At 43.9% G+C, this 27,814-nt stretch overlaps 2 protein-coding genes across 5 annotated transcripts in view; both read right to left on the bottom strand.

The window, feature by feature from the left end:
* The window catches only part of TLR5 (toll like receptor 5), a 50,462-nt gene extending 37,230 nt beyond the window's left edge, over nucleotides 1-13,232 (bottom strand). The window contains exons 1-2 of the mRNA XM_074949201.1: nucleotides 13,094-13,232; nucleotides 11,908-12,231 (exon numbers count right to left, since the gene is read on the bottom strand). Of these exons, the coding sequence (XP_074805302.1) occupies nucleotides 11,908-12,005 (98 nt within the window). The 5' untranslated portion in view covers nucleotides 12,006-12,231; nucleotides 13,094-13,232. The remainder of the gene's footprint in view (nucleotides 1-11,907; nucleotides 12,232-13,093) is intronic.
* SUSD4 (sushi domain containing 4) overlaps nucleotides 12,243-27,814 on the bottom strand; it is a 126,096-nt gene continuing 110,524 nt past the window's right edge. The window contains exons 6-9 of one of the 4 annotated variants that reach the window (XM_074949204.1): nucleotides 16,430-16,621; nucleotides 15,853-15,997; nucleotides 13,886-14,268; nucleotides 12,243-13,332 (exon numbers count right to left, since the gene is read on the bottom strand). In XM_074949204.1, coding sequence (XP_074805305.1) covers nucleotides 13,304-13,332; nucleotides 13,886-14,268; nucleotides 15,853-15,997; nucleotides 16,430-16,621 — 749 coding nt within the window. In that variant the 3' untranslated portion in view covers nucleotides 12,243-13,303. The remainder of the gene's footprint in view (nucleotides 13,333-13,885; nucleotides 14,269-15,852; nucleotides 15,998-16,429; nucleotides 16,622-27,814) is intronic. The other 3 variants (XM_074949203.1, XM_074949202.1, XM_074949205.1) reach the window with 3 other exon arrangements.

The following is a 27,814-nucleotide window of genomic DNA, read 5'->3' as shown; positions in this document are numbered from 1 at the left end:
TTGTGTGGAGAAAGTAAATAAGGAAACATTATTAACTCCTTCTCATAAGAACTAGGGGTCACCAAATGAAATTAATAAGCAGCATGTTTAAAACAAACAAAAGGAAGTATTTCTTCATACAACTCACAGTCAGCCTGTCGAACTCTTTGCTAGAGGATGTTGTGAAGACCAAGACTACAACAGGGTTCCAAAAAGAACCGGAGAAGTTCATGGAGGCTAGGTCCATCAATGGCTATTAGCCAGGATGGACAGGGATGGTGTCCCTAGTCTCTGTTTGCCAGAAGCTGGGAATGGGCGACGGGATGGATCACTTGAGGATTATCTGTTCTGTTCATTCCCTCTGAAGCACCTTGCATTGGCCACTGTCAGAAGACAGGATACTGCGCTAGATGGACCATTGGTCTGACTCAGTATGGCCGTTCTTTTGTTCTTATGTAACTAAATATTCTTTTCAGAATATGTGGGGAGACCTTAGCTTGTTTGGTTTGGGATTTAGAAGTCCCATGTTCCAGAATGATATAGGGAACAGAAGGCACGGTTGTATGGCAGCAACTTTAACACCAATGTAACAAAGATTGTTGTAAGTGATACGGATCTGCAGGGATGCAGATGAATCAAGTAATTTCTTTTAAAGAAACTAAACAAGCCATTTAAAGTGTGCTCTATCATAAACCCAGCTTTTAAAATTATGTAGTTAAAAAAAAATCCAAGTTGACAGAACCTCTAACATCCTTCAAAACATACCTACCACCCTCCACACAGTTGCTCTTATTTCCACCCTCTCTCTCTGACACTACTAATGCCTTGACTCATTTTCCTCTAAGATCTAAGTCATTCTTGTCATTCTGTAAAAGAAAAAAAATTCACCAAATGTCAAAGTTCACAAATGTGTTTTATTTGTATTGCACTTGTGAATATTACACACAGCTCCCTTCTGACTGGTGGCCAAAGACACAGGCCCACCTTTGTAAGCGTACAGATCTATTGTACAGAGTATAAATATGTAACTACATTGCAGAAGTTGTATCTTTCCAGCAAAAGCACTTATAAACACTAGCAATTAATGTAGGGATACAGCTTGCATTAAGCTTTCAGATTTCAGTAGTTATGGGCTAGTATTGACTCTTCTTAACGAGTGACTCTTTCTTTCTGGGCTCTAATTTTGACCATGAGTCTGATCTGCTTTAAAGTTGGCTTCCTTAGCTACTTCTTGAATGTGTTGATATTAATTTTTAAATTTAAAATTAAACAACAAATGAAAAAGAATAGGAAGAAGATCAGGCTCAATCTCAATGTCTAATGTGCAGTTTAGTTTTTTTTAAATGAAGTAACAATTTCAGGGCCCTCCTTAGAGGTGCTGAGAAACCAATGGGAGCTGAAGGCGTTCAGCACCTTGTAGGACTGGCCTGAAGAATCCTTCATAGCATATTTGTTGATGAGGGTGCAGTGAACTTCTGATGCAAGATTTAAACAGGCAGCACAGGAAAAAGGATCTAGAAGGAATCACAGAATGGGGAGGGCAATTCAGCCATAGACTATAATGTAAATGAACAATTTCACTGGGGATTGTAACACTCCATTTATTAAACAAGCAGTGTTAGTGACACAGTATAGAGCAGCACATGGTCAGTGGAGAACGGCACTCAGCCCCTGTTTGGTTTCCTCCTAGTGGAGCCATAGACTGTAGCAATTCTGTTTCCTATAAAAACTGGATTTAAAATTGCAGGTATTATCAGATCTACAGACTAATGAAATCTATTGCGTGAAGATGCACCGTTAATGGTATTTCTTGTGGTATCAAGCTGTGTCCTAGTGGTGTGGATGCAGACCAGCACAGCTTTGCTCAGCAATTCTTTCCCCACCCCATAAAAGAGAGAGCCACCCATACCACAAACCACCAGTGAAACATATTTGTAATAGAAACTGCCCAGCCCTTTGGAATGCTAACTCTGAAATTCTTGACTGTTGCATCATCCCAATGTTCTAAGAAAGACCTTTTGCCCCAAGCACCTTGTTGAGAGGCAGTAATTATATGGTTATAAAAAAATACATCAGTTGACATTGCATTCCCACTAAAATATCAGATAGCAGCAAGATCAAGATGGGCAAATGTGCTGCCAGAGAGATAACACAAGGACAAAGGTGAGAAGTGTAAATACTCTAGAGAGAACAGGTGTGGGTTCTGAGACACAGAGTTAAGAGTGGCATTCATCCAGCACTAGACTCTCAGAAGCCAGAGGCTGAGGGCAAGGAGCAGTAGAAAACTAACCTAGTCTTGTTTTGGCAAAAGTTGGATGTAAACGTAACAACATAGTAACTAACAAATTCTCAGCTGCTTGTTGTAATAAAAGCACAATTATTCTTCTATTAAGAAACGAACCAAGCAGCAATAGGATATAGCTGGATGGACTGTTCTGCTGTGTCCAGTGGCCAAGCTTTTCAAGCCTGATTTGCAGATTTCTGAAGATCAACCCCTTGAAAAGTGTCTCACGTTGGGCACCCAAAAAGCACTGGTCACTCTTTGAAAATCTTGGCCAATACTTCTTTGTGCGTATACGTTCACATGGATTGATGGGCCAGGGGACTGACAGCATCAGACCAGATAAAGCATGGGCTGCCGTAACACAAGCAACCCTCACTGTGCTTCAACCATGATCTCCATGGCGCATTTCTTCGGGCAGTGGGTCATTCAGTCTCCATGACCTATTCAGTCTTCTCTTCTGAGAATGTCAATGAGGTGCTGTGATGGGGAAACTCTGCCTCTAGAAACGGCCTGATATCAACAAACTAATTTCACATCCCAGCATCTTGTCTGAGAAAGAGAAGTAACACTGTGAAGAGGGGATAGAGAAAGCAAAGAGGAAAGACTAAGAAGAAGAAAAAAGCAGAGGGGAAGGAAAAAGCAAATCTAGAAAGATGGAGGAAATTCATCTGAGCACAAAGAAAGTCTCATCCATGGCAGACAAGAATCACTGCTGCAAGCACAGCTAATTCATGCACCATGAAGTGCAGAGGCAAGAGTGAAGAACTGAATCCGCCCAAGGTACCTGAAGCATATTCTCATAGAATCTCTTTCTCTTTGTGCCTTTATTTCATTTTGAATCAGTCCCAAGGCCTTCCCATAGCGCCCTGCTAGGGTGTTTCCACTGGTCTTCTTTGCTTTTAACCCATCTATTCTGCAGGCTTCTGCTTCAAATAAGTTATTGTATGGATCTCTTGTTCCTGTAGTTATCAAATAATCACTACATGGATCTTAGCCCAGCTCATTCTGCCTTGTCCATTAGGGGATTTCTTTCTGACTCGCAAAGGAAAGCTGCCACCATCAGATCACAAGGGTCCTAGTTTGAGTCTCAGCTGTGTTAATGTGCAGGACACACACACACACACACACACACACAGAGTCTAGCCAGCAGGTGGGGGCATTTTCTGTTATTGTTAAATATTGTCTCTTCCACTCATGGAAAAGGTGTATCTGGAAAGTCTGGGCCACATTGCTTCCATATAGGGAAAACCCTAACGAGCATGAAGGATACTACAGGAGTTCCTACTGAGGAGTTTTCTACCAATTATTCTGGGGCACAGATGGGAAAGCGGAAGGACGAGGCTGTTACTCTAGGTTAGCTCCCTCATGTTACCTGCAGAGGGAAGGAGCATGCATAAAATGACCTGAAACAGGACAGGGCAAAGCAAGGCCCGTCTTTCTGCCATGGAAGCATAACTCCCCCAGAAGCAGCCTGCAAGGGGTGGGTATTACAGATGCACAGTGGGATTTGCTACTGGTTCAACCAGTATTAGTTTTGGAGCAGATGTGCCCTTGGAGATCCAGAGAAGCTGCTCTCTGGTTCCTCCCTGTCTGCTCCCCAGAATCCAAAAGAGACCAAAAGACAGGAGATCCATGTTTAGAAAGCCACAGGTGTGCTGCTCTCCCCTCGGTCCAGGTTTGGCTTTAATGTGGCATACTGGCTAACCTCTGCATAAGGAAGCAGAGAGGATTGGGCAGCCTTATGAAACTCCTTTTCTGGAACCAGAACAATGCTGAGGGGAGGAACATTCTGCACAAACCTGACAATAATCTGACCACTTCAGTAATCTAACTGCTGTCTTCACTGTGGCTCTGCACTCTGAAACTGTTGTCTTCAGCTAAATGCGGAGGGTGAATAACCTCACAAAGTGCACAGGGAGTTTCCAGTAAAGAGCCCTGCACCTATTGAACAACCAAAACTGAAAGTGAAGAGCAGATTAACACAATCTCAGATTTGATTTAGGGTGAAAGTCTGGTCCCACTGAAGTCAATGGCAAAGCTCCCGTTGGCAGCAGTGGGGCTCGGGTTACACTCAGAGGCTCTTAGTGGAGTCCAGGTCTATGGAATACTTCCATTGCTGAACTGGAGTACAGCTCTGGCTGGAATCTGTATAAACACCAAAGGGATGGTGAACATGCCAGAAGACAATGCACAGGATACATTCCTATACAAACAACACTGAAAACAGGCTGAAATGATGGGAACTGGGCTAAGCCCAGTTATTTCTCCTAAATCCTTTGAGCCAGTGCATCTGACACACTTCTGGAAACGTCTGAGAGTTGGCCAGTCAAATTTGCCTGACACTGTTATTTTTGAGATTTTTTTTTTCAGGGGCAGATGTGACATCAGCAAAGATACAGATGCCCACTGGTTCAGAATGAGGCCTCAGAACACCTCTGTTTACATTTTTCTGACCAAACCTGTTGGATCTCCTGTTCATACTTCTATGTTAAAGGTCGGCATCTCATTTAACACATCAGTACCAATGTACGCTGCAATATGAGAGGAGTAACCCACCATCCTTACAGAGAGGTTTGTCTGCTATAGGCAACTACACTTCTGTCTCCAAATGGTTAGCAACTACCACTCAAGAGGACGATACTGGAGATGACAGTAACACGTTTCTGTTTTTTCAGTCTACATTTGGCAGCACTGTGTGTGCCATCTGCTCCAGCATTCCTCCTCCCGCTAGGTGGGTCTTTCACATATGGACACAGGAGAGAAACATATTTTTTTCAAAACAGGACATCATCAAACCATGGAAGCTGGCAGAGGGACTGCAGAGGAGCTGTAGCTTCTGGAACTACTTTTAACTAGTTTTTGAAACTGGCTAGATTTCAACATTGATGTTATTTCTTTAAAGTGAGTATAAAATTGAGTTTGCAAAATTCCCACACCTGTACCAAAACAATACTTACTTATAGTGCATCTCTGCCCCAAAGCCTCTGGGAACCTCTAGTGGTCATTACAAAACCTAAACTTAATTTCCCCAATACTAATTTCTCCCTACTGTTACTCACACCTTCTTGTCAACTCTCTGTAATGGGCCACTCTCTTACCACTTCAAAATTTATTTCTCCTCCCTTGGTATCCTGCTGTTAATTGATTTATCTCGTTAGACTGACCTCACACTTGATAAAGCAACCCCCATCCTTTCATGTATTTATACCTGCTCCTATATTTTCACTCCCTTCATCTGATGAAGTGGGTTCTAAACCATGAAAGCTTATGCCCAAATAAATTTGTTAGTCTCTAAGGTCCCACAAGGACTCCTCGTTATTTTTATTAATTTTTAGAATCCTTGTGGACCCCCACCTTCTGCACTCATAGTGCCAGAGTGGGGAATTAGCCTTGACATGGTTGCAGTCGTGGGATCATTTTGAACCAGAGGCACAGACCTCAGGATTTTAAAAGGACACATTTTTCCTTTTGGCAGCCTGCAAAACCAGGGAGTTTTTTTCCTCTTTTCTTTGCTGCCTGAGGGGGAACAGGCATGCAAAGGGTTCAGCCTGCAAAGCCAGGGAGTCCAACAAGCAGTTTATTTTTTTTCCCTAGCTTTGTGGCAACGAAATAGCTAGGCTAGAGTAGGGCAGCCCTGTGCATGAGGTTGCAGTCAGGCACTGAAACCCTACAGCAACCAGTCTTCCCAAACCGGCACGCCACAGAGAAGACAGACCCAGATCAAGCCCAGACATCCAGCTCCATGACAGAAATGCAGGGAGGGGATGGGGGACTGGAGTTTTCCCCAGAGGGAATGGTCAGCCCTCCCCAACTCGAGATCCAGGTGCCAAGATGGAGGGATGCCCTTAACCCAGACTGAGTTCTAACTACGGAAGACAGGAATTTCTTCCTACAGATGAAGCGCTTGGAGGTGGAAATGGAGGCAAAGCGTTTAGAAGCGGAGACAGAGCTGAAGCACTTAGAGCTGGAAAGGGCTAAGCTGGGTCAGCCAAGTAGCCTTAATAGTCCTCCTCCAGGTACCGCTCCCCATTCCAAGAAATTCCCCACATGCAAGGTAGGCGATGATACAGAGGCCTTAGAAAATTTCGAAAGGGCCTGCCTTGGGTACAACATCCCGACAGACCAGTATATGGTGGAGCTAAGGCCACAACTCAGTGGACCCTTAGCAGAGGTGGCAGCTGAAATGCCTAAAAAACACATGAACGAGTACAAACTTTTTAAACACAAGGCCAGAATTAGGATGGGGCTAACCCCCAAGCATGCCCGTCGGTGGTTCAGAGCCCTAAGGTGGAAGCCAGATAGGGCATTTTCCTGATACGCCTACCACATTGTAAAAAATTGGGATGCCTGGATATCAGGAGCAAGTGTTAAGTCTCAGGAAGATCTGGCTCTCCTAATGGAAATGGAGCAGTTCTTAGAGGGTGTTCCTGAGGAAATAGAAAGGTACATCCTAGATGGGAAGCACAAAACTGTAATCGAGGTGGGGGAGATCGGAACCAAATGGGTGGAGGTGGCAGAGAAGAAGATAACTAGTAGCAGTTGGTGGGGGTACCAGAAGGGGCAACCCAAGACGACACCCACCATCGGAATGAGCCCAAGGCCCCATCTCACAAGGAGAAGCCCTCCACACAGCCAGGGAGACCCCAGATGCCCTATCGTCCTACCACCCCACTCTCCAATCACCCACCTCGCCCCAGCCCACACTCAGCTGGGCAATGCTTTAAATGTAACGAGCTGGGGCATGTGAAGGCCTACTGCCCCAAGAGCACTAGCTGACTGCAACTCATCACCAAGAGCCTTCAGGCCCAGATGTCTCGCAAATACCCCCAGACCGAAGGGAAACTGAGTGTGGGTCGGAGGAAGATTACAGCGTGGAGAGAAACTGGAGCACACATGTCAGCTAGCCACCAATCCCTGGTGGACCCCAAATTCATCAACCCAGAGGCCCAAGTGACAGTGCAACCCTTTAAGGCCAACTCTTAACTTGCCTACAGACAAGGACTGGTCAGGAATGTGGACCTTTGCAGTCTATGATGATTATCCCATTCCCATGCTGCTGGGAGAAGACTTAACTAACCATGTGAGGCTAACAAAAAGGGTACAGATGGTCACCCGCAGCCAGGCTAAACAGGCCTCCACACCTAACTCCATTCCTGAGCCTCCTAAAGGGACCCAGTTTGTGTCCCCTGATACTATAGGCCCGGGGACCCAGCCAGAATTGGTAGAACCAGACCCCAGACCAGAGTCTATAGCAGAGGTTGTAGATCCAGTTTGTGGGACCCAGCCAGAGCCAGTCCAAGGATCAGACCTGGCGGAGCAGTCAGCACCAGAGTCCGTGCTTGCAACCCCACCAGAGTCAGGGGAGCCAGCACCTGCAGCAGCAGCTAAACTGGTGCAAGAGGCTCAACTGGAGCCTCAAATACCACCTAGTGCACCAGCGGAGAGTGGTTCACAGTCGACAGAGACACCCTTATCACCTGCATCACTTCCAGCAGGACTAAGCCCAAGTCCACAACCCAGCAAGGAACTAGTGTCTCCAGCATCAAGGGAGCAGTTCCAGGCAGAGCAGGTGTACTGTAGGAAATCTCCTGTACGATGGCTATATTGAGATATGGAAGTAGACATCTTGTAGGTTGAGAGCTAGAAATCAATCTCCTTGCTCTAGAGCTGGAATAATGGTGGTTAGCATCACTATCTTGAACGTCTGTGCCTTCCAGTGTTTAATGCCCTTATAACTAGAATGGGCCTCCAACCTCTCTTCGCCTTGAGGATCAGGAAATAAATGAGAGTAAAACCCCTTGCTCCTGAATTGCACTGAGACTGGTTCTGTGGCCCTAGGCATAACAAATTATATATTTCCTGATGACGTAGGTTCTCGTGAAAAAGGGTTTCTCAGAACGGAAGGGGGACGGGGAAGGAGGGTTGGAATGGGGGCAGGACATGAATTGAATGGTGTAACTCTTTGAAATAATCTCCAGGACCCATCTGTCAGAGGTGATATTCTCCCAACTGCTGTGAAAAAGGGCCAGGCAATTTCTGAAGGGGCGTGACAGGTGTGTAGATGGCAGCTGATGTTGCAAGATATAATTGTTCAGGCCCTCAATCAGCCTGTCAAAAGTGCTTAAGGAGGCGGATTGAGAGGCAGTCATGGATTGGGGTGCGAAATGCTTCTGTTTTTGAGCCCTCGTCTTCTTACGCTGCAGGTCCTAACAGTGCTGAGATGGTGGGTATTGAGGAGGTTGTGACCTGTGCTGTGGCTGAGAGGTATATCTTCTCTTCTGTCTCACAGTACAGATTCCTAGGGAGTGTGATGTGGCCTGGGAATCCTTCAGGATGTGGAGGGAAGTATCTGTCTTCTCCATGAAGAGTTTCGGCCCTTCAAACTGGAAGTCTTCTGCATCTCTTTGGGCAACCCAGAAAAGTGTAGCCAAGAAGCCTGCCTCAGTACCACTGTCAAGGAGACCGGGCAGGCCACTGTATCAGCTACATCCAGTGCTGCCTCTAGCACCAGTCTGGCTAATAAATGACCCTCTCTAAGAATGGTCTGGAACTGCTAATTTTGTGTCTCCAGTAAATGTCCCAGAAACGCATTTAGTTTCCCATAATTAATAAAATTGTATTTGGCCATGAGAGTTTGGTAATTCGTGACTCTAAATGGTAATGTTGCCGACAAATATGCCATCCTGCCAAGCCCAATCATATGGAGTCGACTTGGCATGATGTTGCTTGCTTCGTGCATTAACCACGTCCACGATGATGGAGTTTTGTCGCACCTGGTACCAAAGGTTTTTTCTGTGCTGCTCTTTTAGAGATGGTACGGTAATTGTCTGTCTCCAGGTGGTGCAGCCGATGTGGCAGAGAGTAGAGCTCACAGCAGAGCTCTTCTGAGTACCATACTTCGGAGCTGCTGGTGCCTTACCGACGTGGCTGCACCGGGGAACCCCTCTGGCTGGCCTGGCCAACGACTGGGAGCCCATGTTTTTCCAGTGCCAGCAGCTGAGAAGGAAGTAAGAGGGGGGTTCGCCGGTGCAGTGCTAGATAGCCTGGCGGGTGGGGGGGGAAGAACACATGTGCGGGCTCAACGGACAGTGCTACCAAAAATCTCCGACTAAAGTCGCAGGGGCGCAGACACCTACAGCGGAGCACCCATAGGGACACACCTCAAAGAAGAAATGATTGTCTCTCGCCCTCTCTACAACATATATTTTTTCCTGCTTATTTTTCACCTTAGAAATTTCAGGAATGTCAAGTCTGCTCTTTCTTGGTTTTCCTGGAGATCTCAGAAACGTAGGTTGTGAGCTCTTAACCCTTAAATGAAGGAGCTCGCGTGCAGAATCTTTAACCACAATAAGAATACCTTACCCTCCCAATCTGCTTTCACTTGCCAGGTAAGCATAGTATCATCTTACCAGTTCTCCAGTGACCTAACGTGTCTTCAAGAAAAAACATAAGACCTGGATTTCTAGGGGGGAATTTTCAAACATGCTCAACACTGCTGCATATAACTCTCTTTACAATTCCACTCCAATGTAAACAATAAGAACAAAATGTTAAGCAAGCAAGCAACAAAACATCTGGAAAAATCCTTCAGGCTATCTTGTATATCATAAAGAATTAAACGGGGGACAAACTCAATTTTTTTTCTCTTTTGGGCCACATTTAATACAGCACAGCACCACTACCAAAAGACTAACTGGCAGCTTTCACTTATACATGTTTTCTATTGCATTTTCAGGTCTATAAAGAAAAATGGTCCAATAAACCATAACTCTCTATTGATACTTTGAAAGTGTTTTGAGCTAAATTCTTTATTTGAAAAATAAATTTTCAAGTTTGGAACCAGCTGCCCTTTCTGACCACCTCAGCAGGCTGACTGCAATACAATGGACAGAGCAATGGCAGTCTGCGGACAAGCAGACATACATTAACCAGGCAGCTACCACAGTAGGAGTTAACATACAGGAAGTAAATAATTTCACAAGGATTGAGATTTTGCAAACTGTTAACACAGGGGACTGTGGATAGCAGCAAGAACAGATTTCACTATATTTTATAGGATAATTGTAATATGGTTAATATTTTGCAAATCTGTGCAACAATACTATAAAACGAAATCATTTAATTAACCCTGTGTTCCAGAGGGTCTTCCTTGCTTGATATCACATCACCCACACAGTATATATGCTGGGATGGCAAACTGAACCAGGAATTGGCAATACAAGCACAGCTGGACATGGTGGGAATGTCCTCATGGCCTGCGCATGGGGGAAATCTCAGATATTGATACAACTGAGAGAACTCCGTCAAAGCAATTTGCAGGTCTCATTTAAGCAACAATGAAAGATGATACTGTATGCATCTTACCTTTCAACATCATACTTTAGAGATTCTGATCTCAGACTGGGGCAACCGAGATCATAACAATCATTGTCTCAATCTTACACTCTGCTGCCTCTCCCTGTTTGTTGTATCCACCTATTGTCTCATCATATACTTAGACTGTAAGCTCTTCAGGGCAGGGACCATCTCCTCCTTCTATGTTTGTACAGTGCCTGGCACAATAGGGCTCTGATTGATGTCTGGGGCCTCTAGCTGCTCTCACAACACAAATAAATAAATGAACAAAAACAACAGTATAATATGGAGTGACTAATGATAACAGAAATACTCCTGATATGTTCTACTGCAGTTGAAACTAGAATCTATTGCTATATTGCTTTCTTTCTTTCAACTAGCCCACACAGATAATCTGTCTCAGTCAAGACAACAGTGAGTTATTGTTTAAACCAGGGGTCTCCAAACTTTATGAGATGAGGGCCATATTAGATTTTTGAAGGGGCTTCGTGGGCCGAAGCAACTGTGAAAGAAATTAAATATATGCAAAATTGTTAAAAAAACAACACTACTCTACTGTGTCAGTGTTGTATTAAATTCTAAATCAGGTATAAAAGTTAATCGATGCAGGTACTGTAAGTTGGCTCCCCTTTTTGGGTCTGCTGTGCCCCCTGCCTGCTCCCTTCTCCCTGTGCCTGCTAGGCGTGCCTGCTCTGCTGAAGAAAATGACAAAAGGATTGAAAGTTTGGCTGTACTTTGGTAAGAGAAGCTCCAGGTTCCCATTGTTGGTTGGGACTGTTTGGTTCTATTAGTGCTGTAGTTAAAATTTAACCATTATGAAATTATCCATCTTCTTTACTCCAAGCATCTGGCTTGTATTTTTACTCTAAGGCAGGGGTCTGTGCCTGCTCAGCTGCAGGAACGACTCTCCCCTAAGTTGTCTCCCCTTTTGGGGGGACACTGGCTCCCAGAGACACTCACCCCTCCCCACAGCTCAGATGTGCTGCCGCCCCACGTGAGCTGCTGCTGGCGGCCCTCCCCCTGCCTGTTCGGAGTGCCTACTCAGCTGTTCGCCGCCTCTCCCCGTTGGTTGGAGGGCTGGACAAATGGAAGCCCCGGGCTGGATCCGGCCCATGGGCCGTAGTTTGGAGACCCCTGGTTTAAACCACTGTAAACTTAACAAAAGGTTCTTATTTCAAGTGTGCAATGCTCGAAACGAGATGGAAAATTTGCTTGGCAAATGAATAGCCAAGTTGAAGCAGGGAGGAATATTCCTTACAAATAATGTAATAATCCTCCCAGGAACATACCGTAGATACAGGATTTGTTTGCAGTGGTTAGATTGTGCCCCAGCTCCACATGAGGAGGAGGAGGAGAGAAATGGAGCCACAAGTGGACCATGAGGCATGGTATTCCATTCTTGCAAAGGAGGAAATCAAATTTCAACAGCACTCTGAGCACTGTGCATTTTCTTTAAAACAATATCACTCTGTCTATTTGTATCCGTGATGAGTGCATTTCAAGCTGACTGCGTTGTCCTTCCTTCTTTTCAAATATTCCTGCAGGGAAGCTAACATGGTAGCAGAGCACTTGGTTAGTAATAACAAGCTCTATGAAGGTCAACTGGATACAAGCTGGTAAATAAAAAAAAAAAAAGGACTGAAATACAGGTAATGCCCCTTTAAAAGAAAAAAAAAGTACTATAGTATTCTACAGTAATGACCCAGAGTACTACCCCATACAGTAGGGACACTGTAGTGCTTTGGCCGTAGAATAACCTATATATATATATGTATGGGATGGTGTAAGAAATGGGGAAACAAGACAGTAGTTCAACACCTCCTTCATCATGACCTTGTTATTTTAACACTTTCTAAATCCATTCATAACATAACAGGGTTTATCAAATGTAACATATAAGTGCTGCATAAATACAAATATTGATACTTTACCTTGTACATTATATATTATATAAATCCTACTTTACTTTAAAAAAATCTCCAGATCATGTCTTTCCCTTTCTTTTTAATTTTCTTTAAAAGAGTGTGTATATATATATACACATATATTTATATTTGTTATCATAATGTCAAAATTTATATGAGTCCCATCTCTTCTGTTATGTTTTCTGCAGACAAGGTCTGAAATGATGTTAGGAAGAAAAAACAATGGCTTCCTCTTAAAAGCCTGGTTAATACAGGATATTCAAAGGAGATTGTTTTCTTTTTTCAGATTTCAACACTGATTTTTTAAAAAATTATAATAATCCTTCACAAACCAGGGTCCACAGATAGTATAGAGCAGCCTTTGTAAGCAAATCTACACAATCTGACATGCTTTTATGAGGCAGTAAGTACTTGTATCAAAATTCAACAGTGTTTCTACAGAATTATCCAACTTCCTGCAATGCAGAGATCTATGAATTCTTGGAACTGAAATTAATGTTTCTTTTTCGGCAAATGGTCTCATCAAATCCCCAGGATTCATTTCACAAACCTGCTGTTCAATTGCTGATGCTGTTAACCACACAGTTGATTGAGATGTGCACACAATCTGGTGACATCATCACACGGAAGATCAAAAAATAGGAAAAATACCCTCCTTCCAATCTTTAAATAGTCTTTTTCTCTCTCTATCTGTATGTATATATATGTGCATGATTCATTTTGCCCAGTGTGATCATATAATGAACAAAATTTGTGCTGGTTAAGGGTCTTCTTCCATCAATGGAATTTCTAGGGGAAAAAAAAAAGAATTATTGGCTTTAGCTTGTAGACTGCATAGGTCAATTTATTTGCCTGCAGAATGCCATCTCACACCTACCAGTTGACGATATCTGTCATACAAATAGTGCATGATGAAAGGCTGTACCTGAGCAAAATATACAATATTATCCCCAGTCTAATCCCTCCTCAAGACCCGCTTCTATTGTGATGCCTGGAATTAGCCAACTAAACCTCCATTCACTCCAAAACAAACAAGGAAAAACTCTCCAAGGAGTGGCTTTGTTGCCAATGTGTGATTTGGGGGTGAAGATTCCTCCCTGTTCCATTCCTGGAGAGCCAACCCCCCTTGCCACAAACCTGGCTAGGGCTTAGCCTGGTGGGGTAGGGGAGATGAGATCCTAAAAGTACTGAAGAATTTGTTTTGAAGAAAGCATAAAGAATAACATGTATACTGCAAAAAATTCCTGCTTAATTCCTGCTCTGAAGCACAAGCACATGGATTGTATTTATTGACCATTACCTTTGACACACATCCCACGTAACATATCCAAGCAAAACTTACCATCTGCAATATCGATACTTGGGCTTGTGGATGCAGCCTCCCCAGTGGTGCTATTGATCACCTCAGTTCTATCTGAAATAGGATGCACGCACATTTGGCACACAGAAGATGAATATAAACTTTGGAGAAGTTCGGAGGAGCCTGATATGCTATCACAGCTCTCAAATTCAGCAGGTAATGTGTCTGTCTCTCCTGGGCCAGGATAAGCTGGAGGGTTCTGATCTTCTGCCTGGAAAACATGCCCCTGGGCTGCAGAAGACGAGTATCCCGGTGCCAAGGCATTCAAACCACTGCTCACAGCTTCATCATAGGAAGGGAGCATGACAGGAACACCATCCACTACCACAAAGTCGGGGTCGCTGGTGGAACTCTCCTGGGCACCTCTACATCAAACAAAGACAGATCATCATGGAGTCTTTGAACATTTCAATAGCATCTTGAAGCAACCGCTTCAAGATGTAATATTTTCTAATCGCATGAAATGGAGCTATACAAGGTCGTTAACATTCACGGGAATATCCGCTTCACAGATCTGCAGAAATCCGCTCAGACTGATAGGTGTGTGCAATTTGTTATGATGAGATAAACAAAGCCAGAACCAAGACATTGTTTAGAGAAGGAAAGGAAAACAGGTCTGAGGCAGCGATAAGGAGCATTCTCTGTTGTCCCATGCAGAGTAAATACCAGGGATATAGAATCCTATAGAATCGGGGTGAATCAATAAGTGTGTGAATCCCTAAAGAGATCAGCACTGGAGCTAAAGGGGTAGGGTACTTGCAGCACATGCAAAACTATACTGAGCTGATAATTGCTGGATGACACAAGCTTTGGGGTTGAGATTTTGAGCTCGCTTTGCCCTCAGTTTGGAATGATGCACATTCCCCAACACCCCCCGGCACTACTAAGAGGATATTTTCAAGCAAACCACTTTTTTCAGGCTATACAATTTTGGATCTGTTAATCTCAAAAATGTGAATTAGATTACAATGGAGTCCCACCAGGATCCCACGTGTTTTTAGGATATGGGAACATCTGAAAGAGGAAGACAGAAGCCTATTTCAGCAAGTCAGAGGAATACAGGCCAGGACACCTGCCACTGGAGCAGCCTCTTAAATCTAGAGGCTCTCTTGCTTGCGTATGTATAATTCAGGCTAACTAGTCCATCACCTACACTGGAACAGGGACAGACTAGTTGACCTAATATATATTTCCCATCTCTCATTCCTATAGATGATGTAAAAAAGAAACACACACAGAGAAAGACAGACAGACAAACATGTTGTCTAGCAGTCTAAGCACAGGCCTGGGCCCAGAAATTCTGAACTAAGGTATGACACCAACTCACTTATGTAGACCTGTCTAGTCACTTAACCCACTAACCTTTGTTTTCCCATTTGTAAAGGAAGGGTAATATTTACCTCCCTGTCTTTCAAGGAATAGCATGAGCATTAATAGCAGGTAAGTGACGTCTGCACAGTGGTGAGTGAGAGAGAGAGTTAGTTAATGAACATCCTGGAGGGGTTTCAATGGAGACCTCAATGAAGTTTTAAAAAAATATTTCCATTGAGGGAAAAAAAAGTGTTTTTGAAGTTTACACTACTAAGCCCAATATATTTAAAAGAACCTACTCCCCAACTCCCAAAATGGACACATTAAAATATGTGGCTTCTACCTGTAAGTATATCCGATCAAAGACAATACTCTCAGTATCAGTTTAGCGATTATTATAATCGCACCCAAAGTGAATCTGGCAAACTTTGCCTCTCCTCTTTGCCCTAGAAAAGGCCAGAACAGTACTATGGAATTCCAGGGGTCCCAACTCCATGGGTTGTCTAGCTATTCCCCCCCCCCAATTCCCTCTGTTATTTATTGTTCAACGCAAGAAAAGAAGATATTTGCAATGTCATTTTATTTCCTCTCCATTCAGTGAAATAACTAAATTAAAGCCCTCCATCTACAGTACCAACCTTGGAAGGAAATGCGTCTTAAATTTGGTCTGGAACATCCTGGCTAGAATAACCAACAGAAGTACCAGTAGAACGCTGGTAGCAGTAAATGCCACTATTTTCCATGTAGTCAGGAGGGTTTCCTGTGTATTTGGCCAGGTTTGCTCTGTAGCAAAAGGGCAATAAAATAGTTGCATTAGATTATTATTGTTGTTTCATATTTATATTGCAGTAATGTTCAGAGACCCCAATCAGGATCAGGGCCGTAGGTTTTGTATAAATACAGAGACAAAATCCCTACTTTCAGGGTCTTCCATGCTATTTTTATTAATGTGTTTATAATCTGGATTTATTTACAAACAAAATAAAGATCTAGCAGACATTTAATATGCACCTTTTAGCATTTGTGGAGCTAGCCACTGAAAATTCAAGATCATAAAAGCAGAAAATAACTACATCTTACTAATGTTTCAAAATGAACCTGTAAAATTTAAAACATGACACAAATGTAGTTTGACAGGCAATGTCAGCCTGTGATTATACTGTTAAAATAAAGGGTAAACTCCCTCAGAAGTTGTGATCTTAGTGCTATTTTTACCTGTTTTGACACAGTATACTTGAGCTGAGGGAAACCATTCTCCTTTTTGGCACGTGATGTATTTGTAGTCATTGGTAAGAGTATAACCAGGATCACAATAGAATTCAACGACAGTTCCATGGTTATAACGCTCACAAGGCCGCGGATGGCAAATATAATCTCCATGAATCACCATTGGAGGTAGTGGACAAACTTGGGCAAAAAGAAAAAAAGAGACTCAACAACAGCAGCAACCATTTCATACAGAGTATCTTCAGTGTATGGATTTGATACAACACTCTACACAGGACCAAATACTGTCCCCCTATATAACTGAACCCCAAACCATATTAAAGCTACTAGAAGCCTGAATTCTGACCATGAATGACCATTGTCACAAGTCTCTGGTGCAGTGTGGGGGAAGGAATGTGATGTCCATAGCTAGGTCAGAAAATGTGTAGAAATGTGCAGGCCATACCTCAAGACCTCCTCCCGAGAACTCAGTGGCATTTATCATGATGATGTGGCCTAAGATGTGGTCTTTCTGTGGGACCTTTTTTTTTTGTGTGTGGGGGGATGATAAAAGTGAAAGGAGGCAAATCCTAATTACAGCAGAAACCTACCACTCTGTAATCCCCCTCTACCCTGAGGTTTTGTGCCAAACACCTTTACTAGGCAGCTGGAATTCAGTCCTAAGGTCCTGTTAATACATATAGCATTAACACTATGAAATAGTTAAAAACAATAATTCCATTCTTAAACAGCTTATGCTACGAAACCAGTTGTTGTAAAGTATACTGTAATAGATACAATACAGGTAATATTGCTAAAGCAATTAAAGCCCCTAAAATATATTATTTTAAAGCCGGTGTCAGAGTCTGATGACTTTACTCGAGTCAAGTAGCACCTCACTTTGTGAGCAGCCCCTTTGATTTCAATCGCCTGCTCAGGAAGTAAGGAATTAAATGCAACAGTGATAGAATCTGGCCCTGTATTAATAAAGCAGACTACAAAGGGCTATGCAAATAAGAAAGAATTGCAATATAAACATGCTTTAAAACAGACATTGAAAGAAAAAAATCACTTTGTTGGGTGGACGAATTAAATGAAGGAACATTTTTAGAAAATAGCAGTAGCTGAAGTGTTTGAATGCATTGCTTTTTTGTATAGCAGAGGAAGCCTCTTTACCAAAAATGAGAAATAAGATTAGTTGACCACTGGTTTGGTCACTGTTTCTCAAAGTTGCTGTTGTGATTAATAAAATGACTACAATATTGAACTGAGCATTCTGAGAGCCTAAAGCGTCTGAATTAGCTAAAAGGGTCAGTTTATTTCCCTTCAGAGGAAATAACCAACAGGATCAGTGCCCCATGAACAGGCTGTTTTGTTAATTTCATGCATCTGCTATGCAGTAAAGACTCACTGCATAGATTTAAATAATGAAAATGCCATTTCTCTAAAACAGAATCTCCACTGAAATCACAATTCAGTTGCTTCTCTCTGTGAATCTTGTTACATGAATAATGGATTTAAACGCTTAAACAAAAAAAGAAAGAAAGCCCACAACGAGATATTAAACGAAACTTCAAGAGCGGCTGATTACAATGCGCAGCACTGTCTACTCCCCATACCCTGAAGACAAGCTTTGTTTGCATTTTCGCTAGCAAGGCTTAATAATAATGTGAAACCCAGAACAAGTGATTCACACCAAAGGCAATACTTTGCATACTTTCCAAAGTGGACTAAACCTAGGGGAAGCAGGAATGTTTATTAGGAACTTCAGAAAAGGTCTGAAGAGCTCTCTCTTCTTCTGCCTAAAACAATTCTTCTAAGTGTGGCTCAAAGGAGGGACACCAAGATGGCAAGGGAAGATGCCTATTATCTATGTCATGGACAATCTCACTGCACCAATCTATGAAAGCAACAATCCCAGTCCACTACCATGAGACATGGTATGTTTTATTACATACATTTATTGCCATCTTTCGATAGTCCCCTGCTATCTAAACTTCTTTAGAGCTGGTTTCAAAGCAAGCTTTGCAAGCTGTAACAGGCTGCCAGAGATATGTCAATATAAAGTACTGCTCCAGCAATGTGCAAAATAAAAAGCTTCTCATCACAGGGATCAACTGTTTTGAGAAGAAAATTTCTAATCTAAAGTAATGACACCTGCTGCCTCTCCTGGTACTCAGAATCCCCAGTCCATGACATTAGGGGCTGCATCAATCTTCTGAATGCAGGAGGCACAATACTGGCTTTCTAGCGTTCTGTGTTGGCCCAGTAACCAAGCATTTTTCAACAGCAAGATTAAAAAGAGTACATTGCTGGCTCAACTCAGCTATGATACTGTCACTGCCTGCTTATATTGGAGACATATTTTATTAAATCCTGAAAACAGGAGCATTAATCTTAGTGTGTTCTATTTTCCTAATGATAAAATTGAAGCCGGTGTCACATCCATTGTAAACATCCTCCACGTTTCAAGGGAAACTCATATTGCTGCTGCCCGAGAGCTTTTGTAAACAATCCTCTTTTTATCTTTGTGGAAAATGTGTCTTGGGTAATAAATGAAACGAAACGAACCTGTTTTAAACACTCTTGCCTGCCAATGGCTCTTTTTATTAAAATACTTATTATGGGCAACAGATGGGGAAAGAGTGGAGCAGAAAATGAGCAAGTTAAACTTAATTTAGGCAGTACTCTATTCTTATTTCAGTTACCCAAGAGAATAAGGGCTTTTCCCTCACTTCAGGCATGTCTCACTAATGAATTTTATGCTAATCCAGTCTAAAGAATCTTCAATGCACTTCAAAATTTGCATAGCACACAGGCCTATGGTTATATTTAAGTCTGTAAACTAAGATATTGATACTTGTAATCCAGGGGTAATTAATTACTTTTGTCAAGGTCCAAATTTCTTGGTCAAGGTATAGTCAAGGTCCAGACTCCAGAAAAAAGAATATAAAAACCAACAACAACGATAATAAGTAAACAAAGATTTTGTGGTCCGTTCAAAAGCATCCAGTGGTCTGGATTTGCCCACGGTCCACCTATTGACTACCCCTGGTGTAATCAATAACCTTCAGATTTATAAAAAGAAAAGGAGTACTTGTGGCACCTTAGAGACTAACAAATTTATTTGAGCATAAGCTTTTGTGAGCTACAGCTCCCTTCATCGGATGCATTCAGTGGAAAATTTAAATTTAAATCTCCCCATTGTATTTTCCACTGAATGCATCCGACGAAGTGAGCTGTAGCTCACGAAAGCTTATGCTCAAATAAATTGGTTAGCCTCTAAGGTGCCACAAGTAACTCCTTTTCTTTTTGCGGATACAGACTAACATGGCTGCTACTCTGAAACCCTTCATATTTATAAAGTCTTTATCAAATCAAAGCAAGCAAACTACATTACAAGCAACCCCTTTCAATCAATTAGTTATGGAGTACGGAGCAGCCTGTCATACTCCCAGTTCTCTCCACAAGCCACCTTGTATAAAAAATAACTAAAAGCTTCATCCAAGTCAATGGAAAGATTCCCAGGAACTACAAATGTGCATTAGAGCAGGCCCTAAAACAGCACTATTTTTAAGGGTCTGACCATGGAAGCTGCTGAACACACTTGCCTCCCAATGAAGAGAGAGCTGAATGCAGCAGGAGGCACTAGACACCTCACAGGATTGGGCCCTAAATTTCTGACACCTTAATTATAATTAAAACACTATGAAACTCTGCAGCTATTCAAATTCTGTTTCTTGTAGGCTCTCATGTGTGTTAGAAACTAGTACAGTATATCACACCGGTGTTCTACAGATTAAACAGACACTACCAGATCAAATATGGCCCCAAATTTAGGTTACCAAACTGAAGACAAATAGCAATGTTTCCATGAAACTAAAACGAAAAATTCCATTGCACATTAAAAGAAAACAAAAACCCGTTACTGCTATGTTTGTAATCCACAGACTGAAGCCTTGGGACTAGTGTAGCAGAGATCCAACAAAATGAAATTGGCCATAAACTGAGATATGCTGAGTGCCCCCAACTCCCATTGATTTCAATGAGGGTGTTCAGCAACTCATAGGAAGTACTTAAAGACCAGAGGCACGGACTTTCTTGTTTCCCTGGGGGTTGCTCAGGCCCCGCCCCCACTCCACTCCTTCCCCCAAGACCCCACCCCTGCCCTGCCTCTTCCCACCCCTACTCCATCCCCACCCCACCCCTCCCCTGAGTGCGCCCCACCCTCACTCCACCTCTTCCTGCCCCCGCTCCTCCCCCTCCAGTGCCTCCTGCACGCCGCTGAGCATCATTGGTGGATGGGAGGCACTGGGGTGGGGGTGGGGGAGGAGCTGATCCGTGCGGCCCATTGGTGGGCAGAAGGTGCTGGGGGGAGAAGGAGGAGCTGATTGGCTAAGCAACCACTATTTTTTTCCCCTGGGTGCTCCAGCCCCAGAACACCCATGGGAGTTGGCATCTATGCTTGAGACTCATACGCTGGCTCTGGGCAGAGCACCCCTTTAAGAAAGAGGGCAGAATATATATCTCACTTTAAAGTGTACACAAAAACCATGCCTGCTCTCAACTGCACCCCTCTCCCCCACCTCAGGGCCTTCCAAGGAGCAGCTGCAGCATGGGGCCACTTACAGCTTAGACCAGAGGGGGGCATGACCCTCCTGCCCGGCCCCTGAGCTCCTGGCCCCGGAGGCTAGCCCCCGGCTCCTCCCCTGCTGTTCCCCCTCCCCCACAGCCTCAGCTCACTGCGCCGTCGGCGCAATGCTCTGGGCGGCAGGGCTGCGAGCTCTTGCTGGGCAGTGCAGCTGCAGAGCTGTGGCCTGACCTGGTGCTCTGTGCTGCGCGGTGGCGGGGCTGGCTCCAGCCGGGCAGCACGGCTGCCTGTCCTGGTGCTCTGGGCAGCGCGGCTGTAGCGCCGCCAGCCATTGGTGCTCCAAGCAGCACGGTAAGGGGGCAGGGAGCAGGGGGGGGGGTTGGATAGAGGGCAGGGGAGTTTGGGGTGGTGGTCAGGGCGTGGGGGTGTGGACAGGGGTCTGGGCGGTCAAAGGGCAGGGAACAGGGGGGTTGAATGGGAGCAGGGGTCCCTGGGGGGCAGTCAGGAAGGAGGGGGGGTGTTGGATGGTGCGGCGGGGTGCAGTCAGGGGCAGGGATTCTGGGGGCAGTCAGGGAGAAGGGGTGGTTGGATGGGGCAGGGGTTCCGGGGGGGCAGTCAGGGGCGGGATGTCCGGGTGTGGTCAGGGGACAAGGAGGAGGGTCCAGGCCATGCCTGGCTGTTTGGGGAGGCACAGCCTCCCATAACTGGCCCTCCATACAATTTCGGAAACCCGATGTGGCCCTCAGGCCAAAAAGTTTGCCCACCCCTGGCTTAGACGCTACAGAAGTTGATGGTATTAACTCAGAACAGCTTCCTACTCATTGTGGACAAGTGGATTTGCCCACAGGATGTTAACCTATTCCTATGTTTTGGCATTGCTAACTTCAGGAGGGATTCTGGGCATTCACATAACTCCAAGTAACCTTAACGGGGAAGCAAGAGAGATGTAGTGTTACGTTTTTTAAAGTTACAGACTGGAAGCTGACATGTTACAATTAACAGAACACAACAATTTAGTTCCTTAAACTGCAGGGGTCAGAGTTTTGTGGGCATGATCACGCAGTTATTTTTCATCCTGGCTGGTATGCTTAGTCTTTGGGCTACTGCTAAATGGCAGAAAAATTATTCAAGCTTTGCCTTGACTTTCACACTCGAGACTGACAAAAAGAGCACTATTATCTGTTGATCCAGGGCATTTCAGAAGCCCATCTTCTGCCTTCAAATCAGAATCTGAATCAAATAATATGTTTTTCCTCTAGTTAGCAGCCTGGCTCCTGTGTCAGACTACCAGCTGCTTTTCTGTCTGTGCTAGGTTACCTTCTGAACATCCCTGCGCATGGCCTGATTTTTAATGTTTCATATGGGGCACATCATCAAAACGTAGGTGCTTTTAACAAAAATAGCATTTGTTCTAGATGTGCTGTGCATCCCTGCTTTTTTTTTTTAAAGGATGAAAAAGAATTAAGATCAGTCTTTATAACGAGGCCAGTGCAAGTAAAAGCTGCAGTGGGCAAAGAGCAGGGAAAGCACTTTTTCGCATTTCGCTTAGATAATAATGGAGATCTGAAACATCCTGGCATGCCTGCAAAGTGCATACCATCTGTGCACAAATCAGGAGAGAGAAGAACCTCTCCTGCCCCTCCTGTTTGTCATGCTCATACACACTGTGCCACACCAACAAGCTGGATACTTGAAATCCAGCCATCTGCATTTCTTCCCTTCCACGAGCAGTCTTAGTCTTCCCCAGTGTACGGGAAAGGCAACCAGACTTCATGTTAACTAAATTGATGTTAGATACTACTCTACTACTGTATTGTCAGCAAAACTCCTTCCCTCTCTATAATTAATGTGAAGCAGATGGCAACAGAAAAACAAGGTGATTTTCACATTTGTTCCGCAATGACCAGATAATCACTATTTATTTTATCGCGAAGGAGGCACACAGAAAACCTCAGTCTCCTAAACATATGTTCCATTACCTTCCCCAAGGCTTATCATCCTGTCATAGGCTTTGGAAACCAAGGAGGAAGAGCATTACTTACCTTCCAGATTGGTCCACATTACCAGAGTGTAATGGAAGTTATTAGTTCCCCATTCACAGGAAATGAGAGCGGGCTATTCAATACAGACTTCCTCTAATCTACCATCCTGAAAGAGGGACTCTGACCTCCCTGAGAGGAGCATTTGAGAGGCAATGTGCTAATCTTTCCCATCTTCTTCATCCTGGCCCATTAATTCTCTCTCTAATGATAGTCCCCAGCAGACAAGAAGCAGGTGGCCCCTTGAAAGGTTAGTGTTAGCAATACCCCGGCTGGCCACTAGAGAGGAGACTTGAGCCAGGAGATCTAGTCATTTTTCACCAGGATACTCAGAACCATTACTGCCAGTGTGAAGTTTTGCCCCATCCCAGCCTCCCTGCATATCAGACTTCAATGTAGGGGTGGATTGGCTCTAGTGAGCGTAGAGTGCAGCTGCTCCAAAGAGGCATTCACTCAAGAGAGGGCAGATGGTGCTGCCATTGCTGCTCTCCCCTTGGGGTTCTGCCCGGAAAGGGTGGCTGGGGTGGGGAGCAGTGCCGATACAATCTACCCAGGAGTGATGCTGAAGGAGCTTCTCTCTCCCGGGTGGCCTGATCCAATTACTCCAGAATGGCCCCACCCACTTTTGGTTGGCTCCAGGATGCTGGTAGAGCAAAGTGTCTCTTAAATACTGACTCAAAGGCAATTACCCCACATCACAGTGTAAACATCTGCACAATTTGAAAAATAAGGTTTTAAAGGTAACCTATAAAGGAAACAAAATATGATGTTTGTGCCCATTTCTGCTTCTTTATGAATATTGCCACTAAAAAACATTTCACTAACAACAGTGCCACCTCCACTCAGTCAAACGCCCAGTGAAGGGATCATTCTTTAACAAATCTGCACAATCCAGTATCTAGTCTATCTGACAGACTCGGCTACTCCACAAATAACTACCATGAACCTCCAACATGTGCCCCCCCCCCCACACACATCGTATTACTCACACTTGCACTACAACACGAAGCCTTAACTCCAACCTCATATTCCCCTATTATAACATATCACTACAGAAATTACTGCAGTACCTATATCTTCATATTTAATGGAAGGGGCATAGGTGTCAATCTTTCATAAAGAGCCTTTTTGCTTCTAAGAATTTGTCAGGAGTATGTGGTAACAAGAACAAAAAAAAAAAAAGATATGTGCTTTAAACAAAAAATAAAACAGCCAGTTACTTCAATTTTAGTCTTTAGTCTCATGATATCATTCAACCAGTTCTCCACAAAGACTTCTGGAGAAAAATCAGTAGCCAAGAACTAATATGTCTAATGCAAAAACAAGCATGAAAAAATATCTTTTTTCAGAGCTGGAAAGGGGAGGAACGGAAATTCTTTATGCAGTATAAATAAGCAAAAAAGTGCACTATTTCTATTATTTTGCACCACTTAAGTTATAGGATCATGAAAATCATAGAATCATAGAATATCAGGGTTTGAAGGGACCTCAGGAGGTCATCTAGTCCAACCCCCTGCTCGAAGCAGGGCTAATCCCGAACTAAATCATCCCAGCCAGGGCTTTGTCAAGCCTCTCCTTAAAAACCTAAGGAAGGAGATTCCACCACCTCCCTAGGTAACCCATTCCAGTGCTTCACCACCCTCCTAGTGAAAAAGTTTTTCCTAATATCCAACCTAAACCTCCCCCACTGCAACTTGAGACCATTATTCCTTGTTCGGTCATCTGGTACCACTGAGAACTGTCTATATCCATCCTCTTTGGAAACCTCTTTCAGGTAGTTGAAAGCAGCTATCAAATCCCCCCTCATTTCTTCTCTTCCGCAGACTAAACAATCCCAGTTCCCTCAGCCTCTCTTCATAAGTCATGTGCACCAGCCCCCTAATCATTTTTGTTGCCCTCCACTGGACTCTTTCCAATTTTTCCACATCCTTCTTGTAGTGTGGGGCCCAAAACTGGATACAGTACTCCAGATGAGGCCTCACCAATGCTGAATAGAGGGGAATGATCACGTCTCTCGATCTGCTGGCAGTGCTCCTACTTATACAGCCCAAAATACCGTTAACTTCTTGGCAACAGGTGCACACTGTTGACTCATATCCAGCTTCTCGTCCACGGTAACCCCTAGGACCTTTTCTGCAGAACTGCTGCTTATCCACTTGGTCCCTAGTCTGTGGCAGTGCATGGGATTCTTCTGTCTTAAGTGCAGGACTCTCACTTGTTGAACCTCATCAGATTTCTGTTGTTCCAATCCTCTAATTTGTCTAGGGCCCTTTGTATCCTTTCCCTACCCTCCAGCGTATCTACCACTCCTCCCAGTTTAGTGTCATCTGCAAACTTGCTGAGGGTGCAATCCACACCATCCTCCAGATCATTTATGAAGATATTGTACAAAACCAGCCCCAGGACCGACACTTGGGGCACTCCGCTTGATTTAATTAATTAAAATTTAAAACATCTTTCATTCTCACCTGCAAAATAAAAATATCTCAAATTATATACAAGTCCCTCCCCAACTCACTACATAGTCTGACACTGGTAGGAGAGCAGATTTATTCTCAGACTCAGCTGGTCTGCAACTTGTTGAGAGCTGGAGAACAGAGGAAACCGCAGGCCCAACTGCTTAAAAAACAAGTACTATAAAACCACAATGATCTAGAACAGCTTCATAAACCATAATTTACTTCTAATCAGTCTCTCATGAAACAGGATTAGAGCAGGAAGATTTATTAAAGTTCCTATTAATCATGACAATAAATTAACAATTTCCTATTTGCAAATGGAAAACACTGCCAGGGTCACAAAAAGAGTCTCTACTAAGAGTAGGCATTCCAGATGCAAAGTGGGGCTCATTTGCATTCCAGTACCCAGAATGCATTTCCAGTGTACACACAGCTGTGTAATAGCTACAACGGGACAAACTGAAAAGTTCTTGTGCCTGTGGAATTCGTGCTTTGACACTGAAGAGGTGCTTTCAAGGAATTTTTCAGATTGTCCGTCCCCGACAGAGCAAAAACAACACTGAATGAAACTAATCCCTAACAACAAATAAATCACCACAAACAGTAAAGGCTATAGCATAAAGACTTCAGATACAACTTAAAGTGACAGAGGTATGAGGTGATCACACTGATCATGGGAAGCAGTTAACAGGCACCAAGAAGAATCTTGCAGAGTGTATGATGGCGTCTCCACCCCAGACAAGGCCTGAGCAGGTTAAAAAGGGCCAATTAACCTGAAAGGCTGCACCTAGAGGAGAGCCAGGGACTGATGAAGCTCACTTAGGGGAGGAGCTGGGCAAGGCTCATAAAGAAAGAGGATGGCAGGGAGAGGCTCTGCAGTCACTACCTGCAGGGGAGGGGAGTTGGCAGAAGACAAGGAGAAGGTCTAGGAGGAGAATAAACCCTGGAATCCTCCCTTGGACTATAGACTCTGGCAAGAACCCGAAAGGGGGTGAAATAGCCACAAGGAGTAGAGGAAGCTCCACTGGTAACCCCTGGGAGCCAGAGTTTGAAAAGAAAAGTAGGAAAGAGCCCAGGGAAACAGCAACAAGTCGGAGCAGGAGCAGACAGTGGTTGCTGGGCATAGAGTCCCTGGGCTGGAATGCGGAATAGTGTTGGGGGGGTCTGGGTTCCCCTATGAGCCACTGAGGAAGTGACACAGTCTGACCAGCAGATCAGAAGACTGCCTGAGACCGTTTGTCCAGAGGGATACACCGGAAGGGGCACTCTATAGTGACCTACCCCCAGGACAAAGCCACAAAGAGAGAGCACCCCAAATCCAGAGAGAGAGAGAGAGAGAGAGAGAGAGAGACACACACACACACACACACACACACACACTCACTCTACAGATGGGCAACTGAAGGAGGGGGTGTCAGACTGGTCAACAGCTAATCCCCCGATGAGCCACAAGAAGGCACCGCAGCAGTGAGTAGTAAATTCCATCACAGAAGGCTGAACATGCAAGAATAATATGCAATTGGATAGCACCTTTCATCCTAAGATCTCTCTAGCGCCTACAAACACCAGCCAATTAAGCCTTACAACATTGTGTGTATATTTTACAGTTGAATAAAAGAAACACAGAAGAGTTAAGCGACTGGTTGAGGGTTACACAGCAAATCAGTGGTAGAATCCTGGTCTCTTGACACCCAGCTATTTCCTCTAGGCACTAGACCAAAATGTCTTAATTCTGTGTAATCTCCAAGAACATCTGTTTGAGTACAAATTGTAAGATTCGGAGAAAAACTAGCTACATTAATACAGCACAGCAAGTTGAGAGTTCACATGGTGAGCAGCATTTTTCACCTTGCAGGAACTGCGAAATGAGTTGAATAATTAAGTTTTTAATGAAAACCTGCTTTTCTGGTTTGCCTCCAACAAATTTCTTGTTGAAAATTGGTATCAATGTGACACCAACGGTATGAGATTAAGTGAAAGATTACAAAACCGGTTCCCATTGTGTTTTTATAATAGTTTCACACTGAAATAACTTTCAGTCCTCCTTTAACAATCACTCCCCTTCCCTGTGACTGGAGGTACAAATAATGGGTTCAGTTCTGCAAGTCCCCACTCAGGCAAAACTCCCACTGAACTTTCAGACTGGCCTCTATGGTCGTCTGTCATAACCATACAGCTAAGGGTAGCCTAGAATTCCTCTTTACTTGTAAGGAGTTAAGAAGCTCAAATAACCTGGTTGGCGCCTGACCAAAAGGACCAAGGGGGAAAGAAGACACTTTCCAATCTGGGGAGGGGGAGACTTTGT

The sequence above is a fragment of the Natator depressus genome, chromosome 3, assembly GCF_965152275.1.
Source record: "Natator depressus isolate rNatDep1 chromosome 3, rNatDep2.hap1, whole genome shotgun sequence".
NCBI lineage: Eukaryota > Metazoa > Chordata > Testudines > Cheloniidae > Natator > Natator depressus.
The sequence above is the reverse complement of the archived record's forward strand: the minus strand, read 5'-3'. Positions and strand labels throughout refer to the sequence as shown.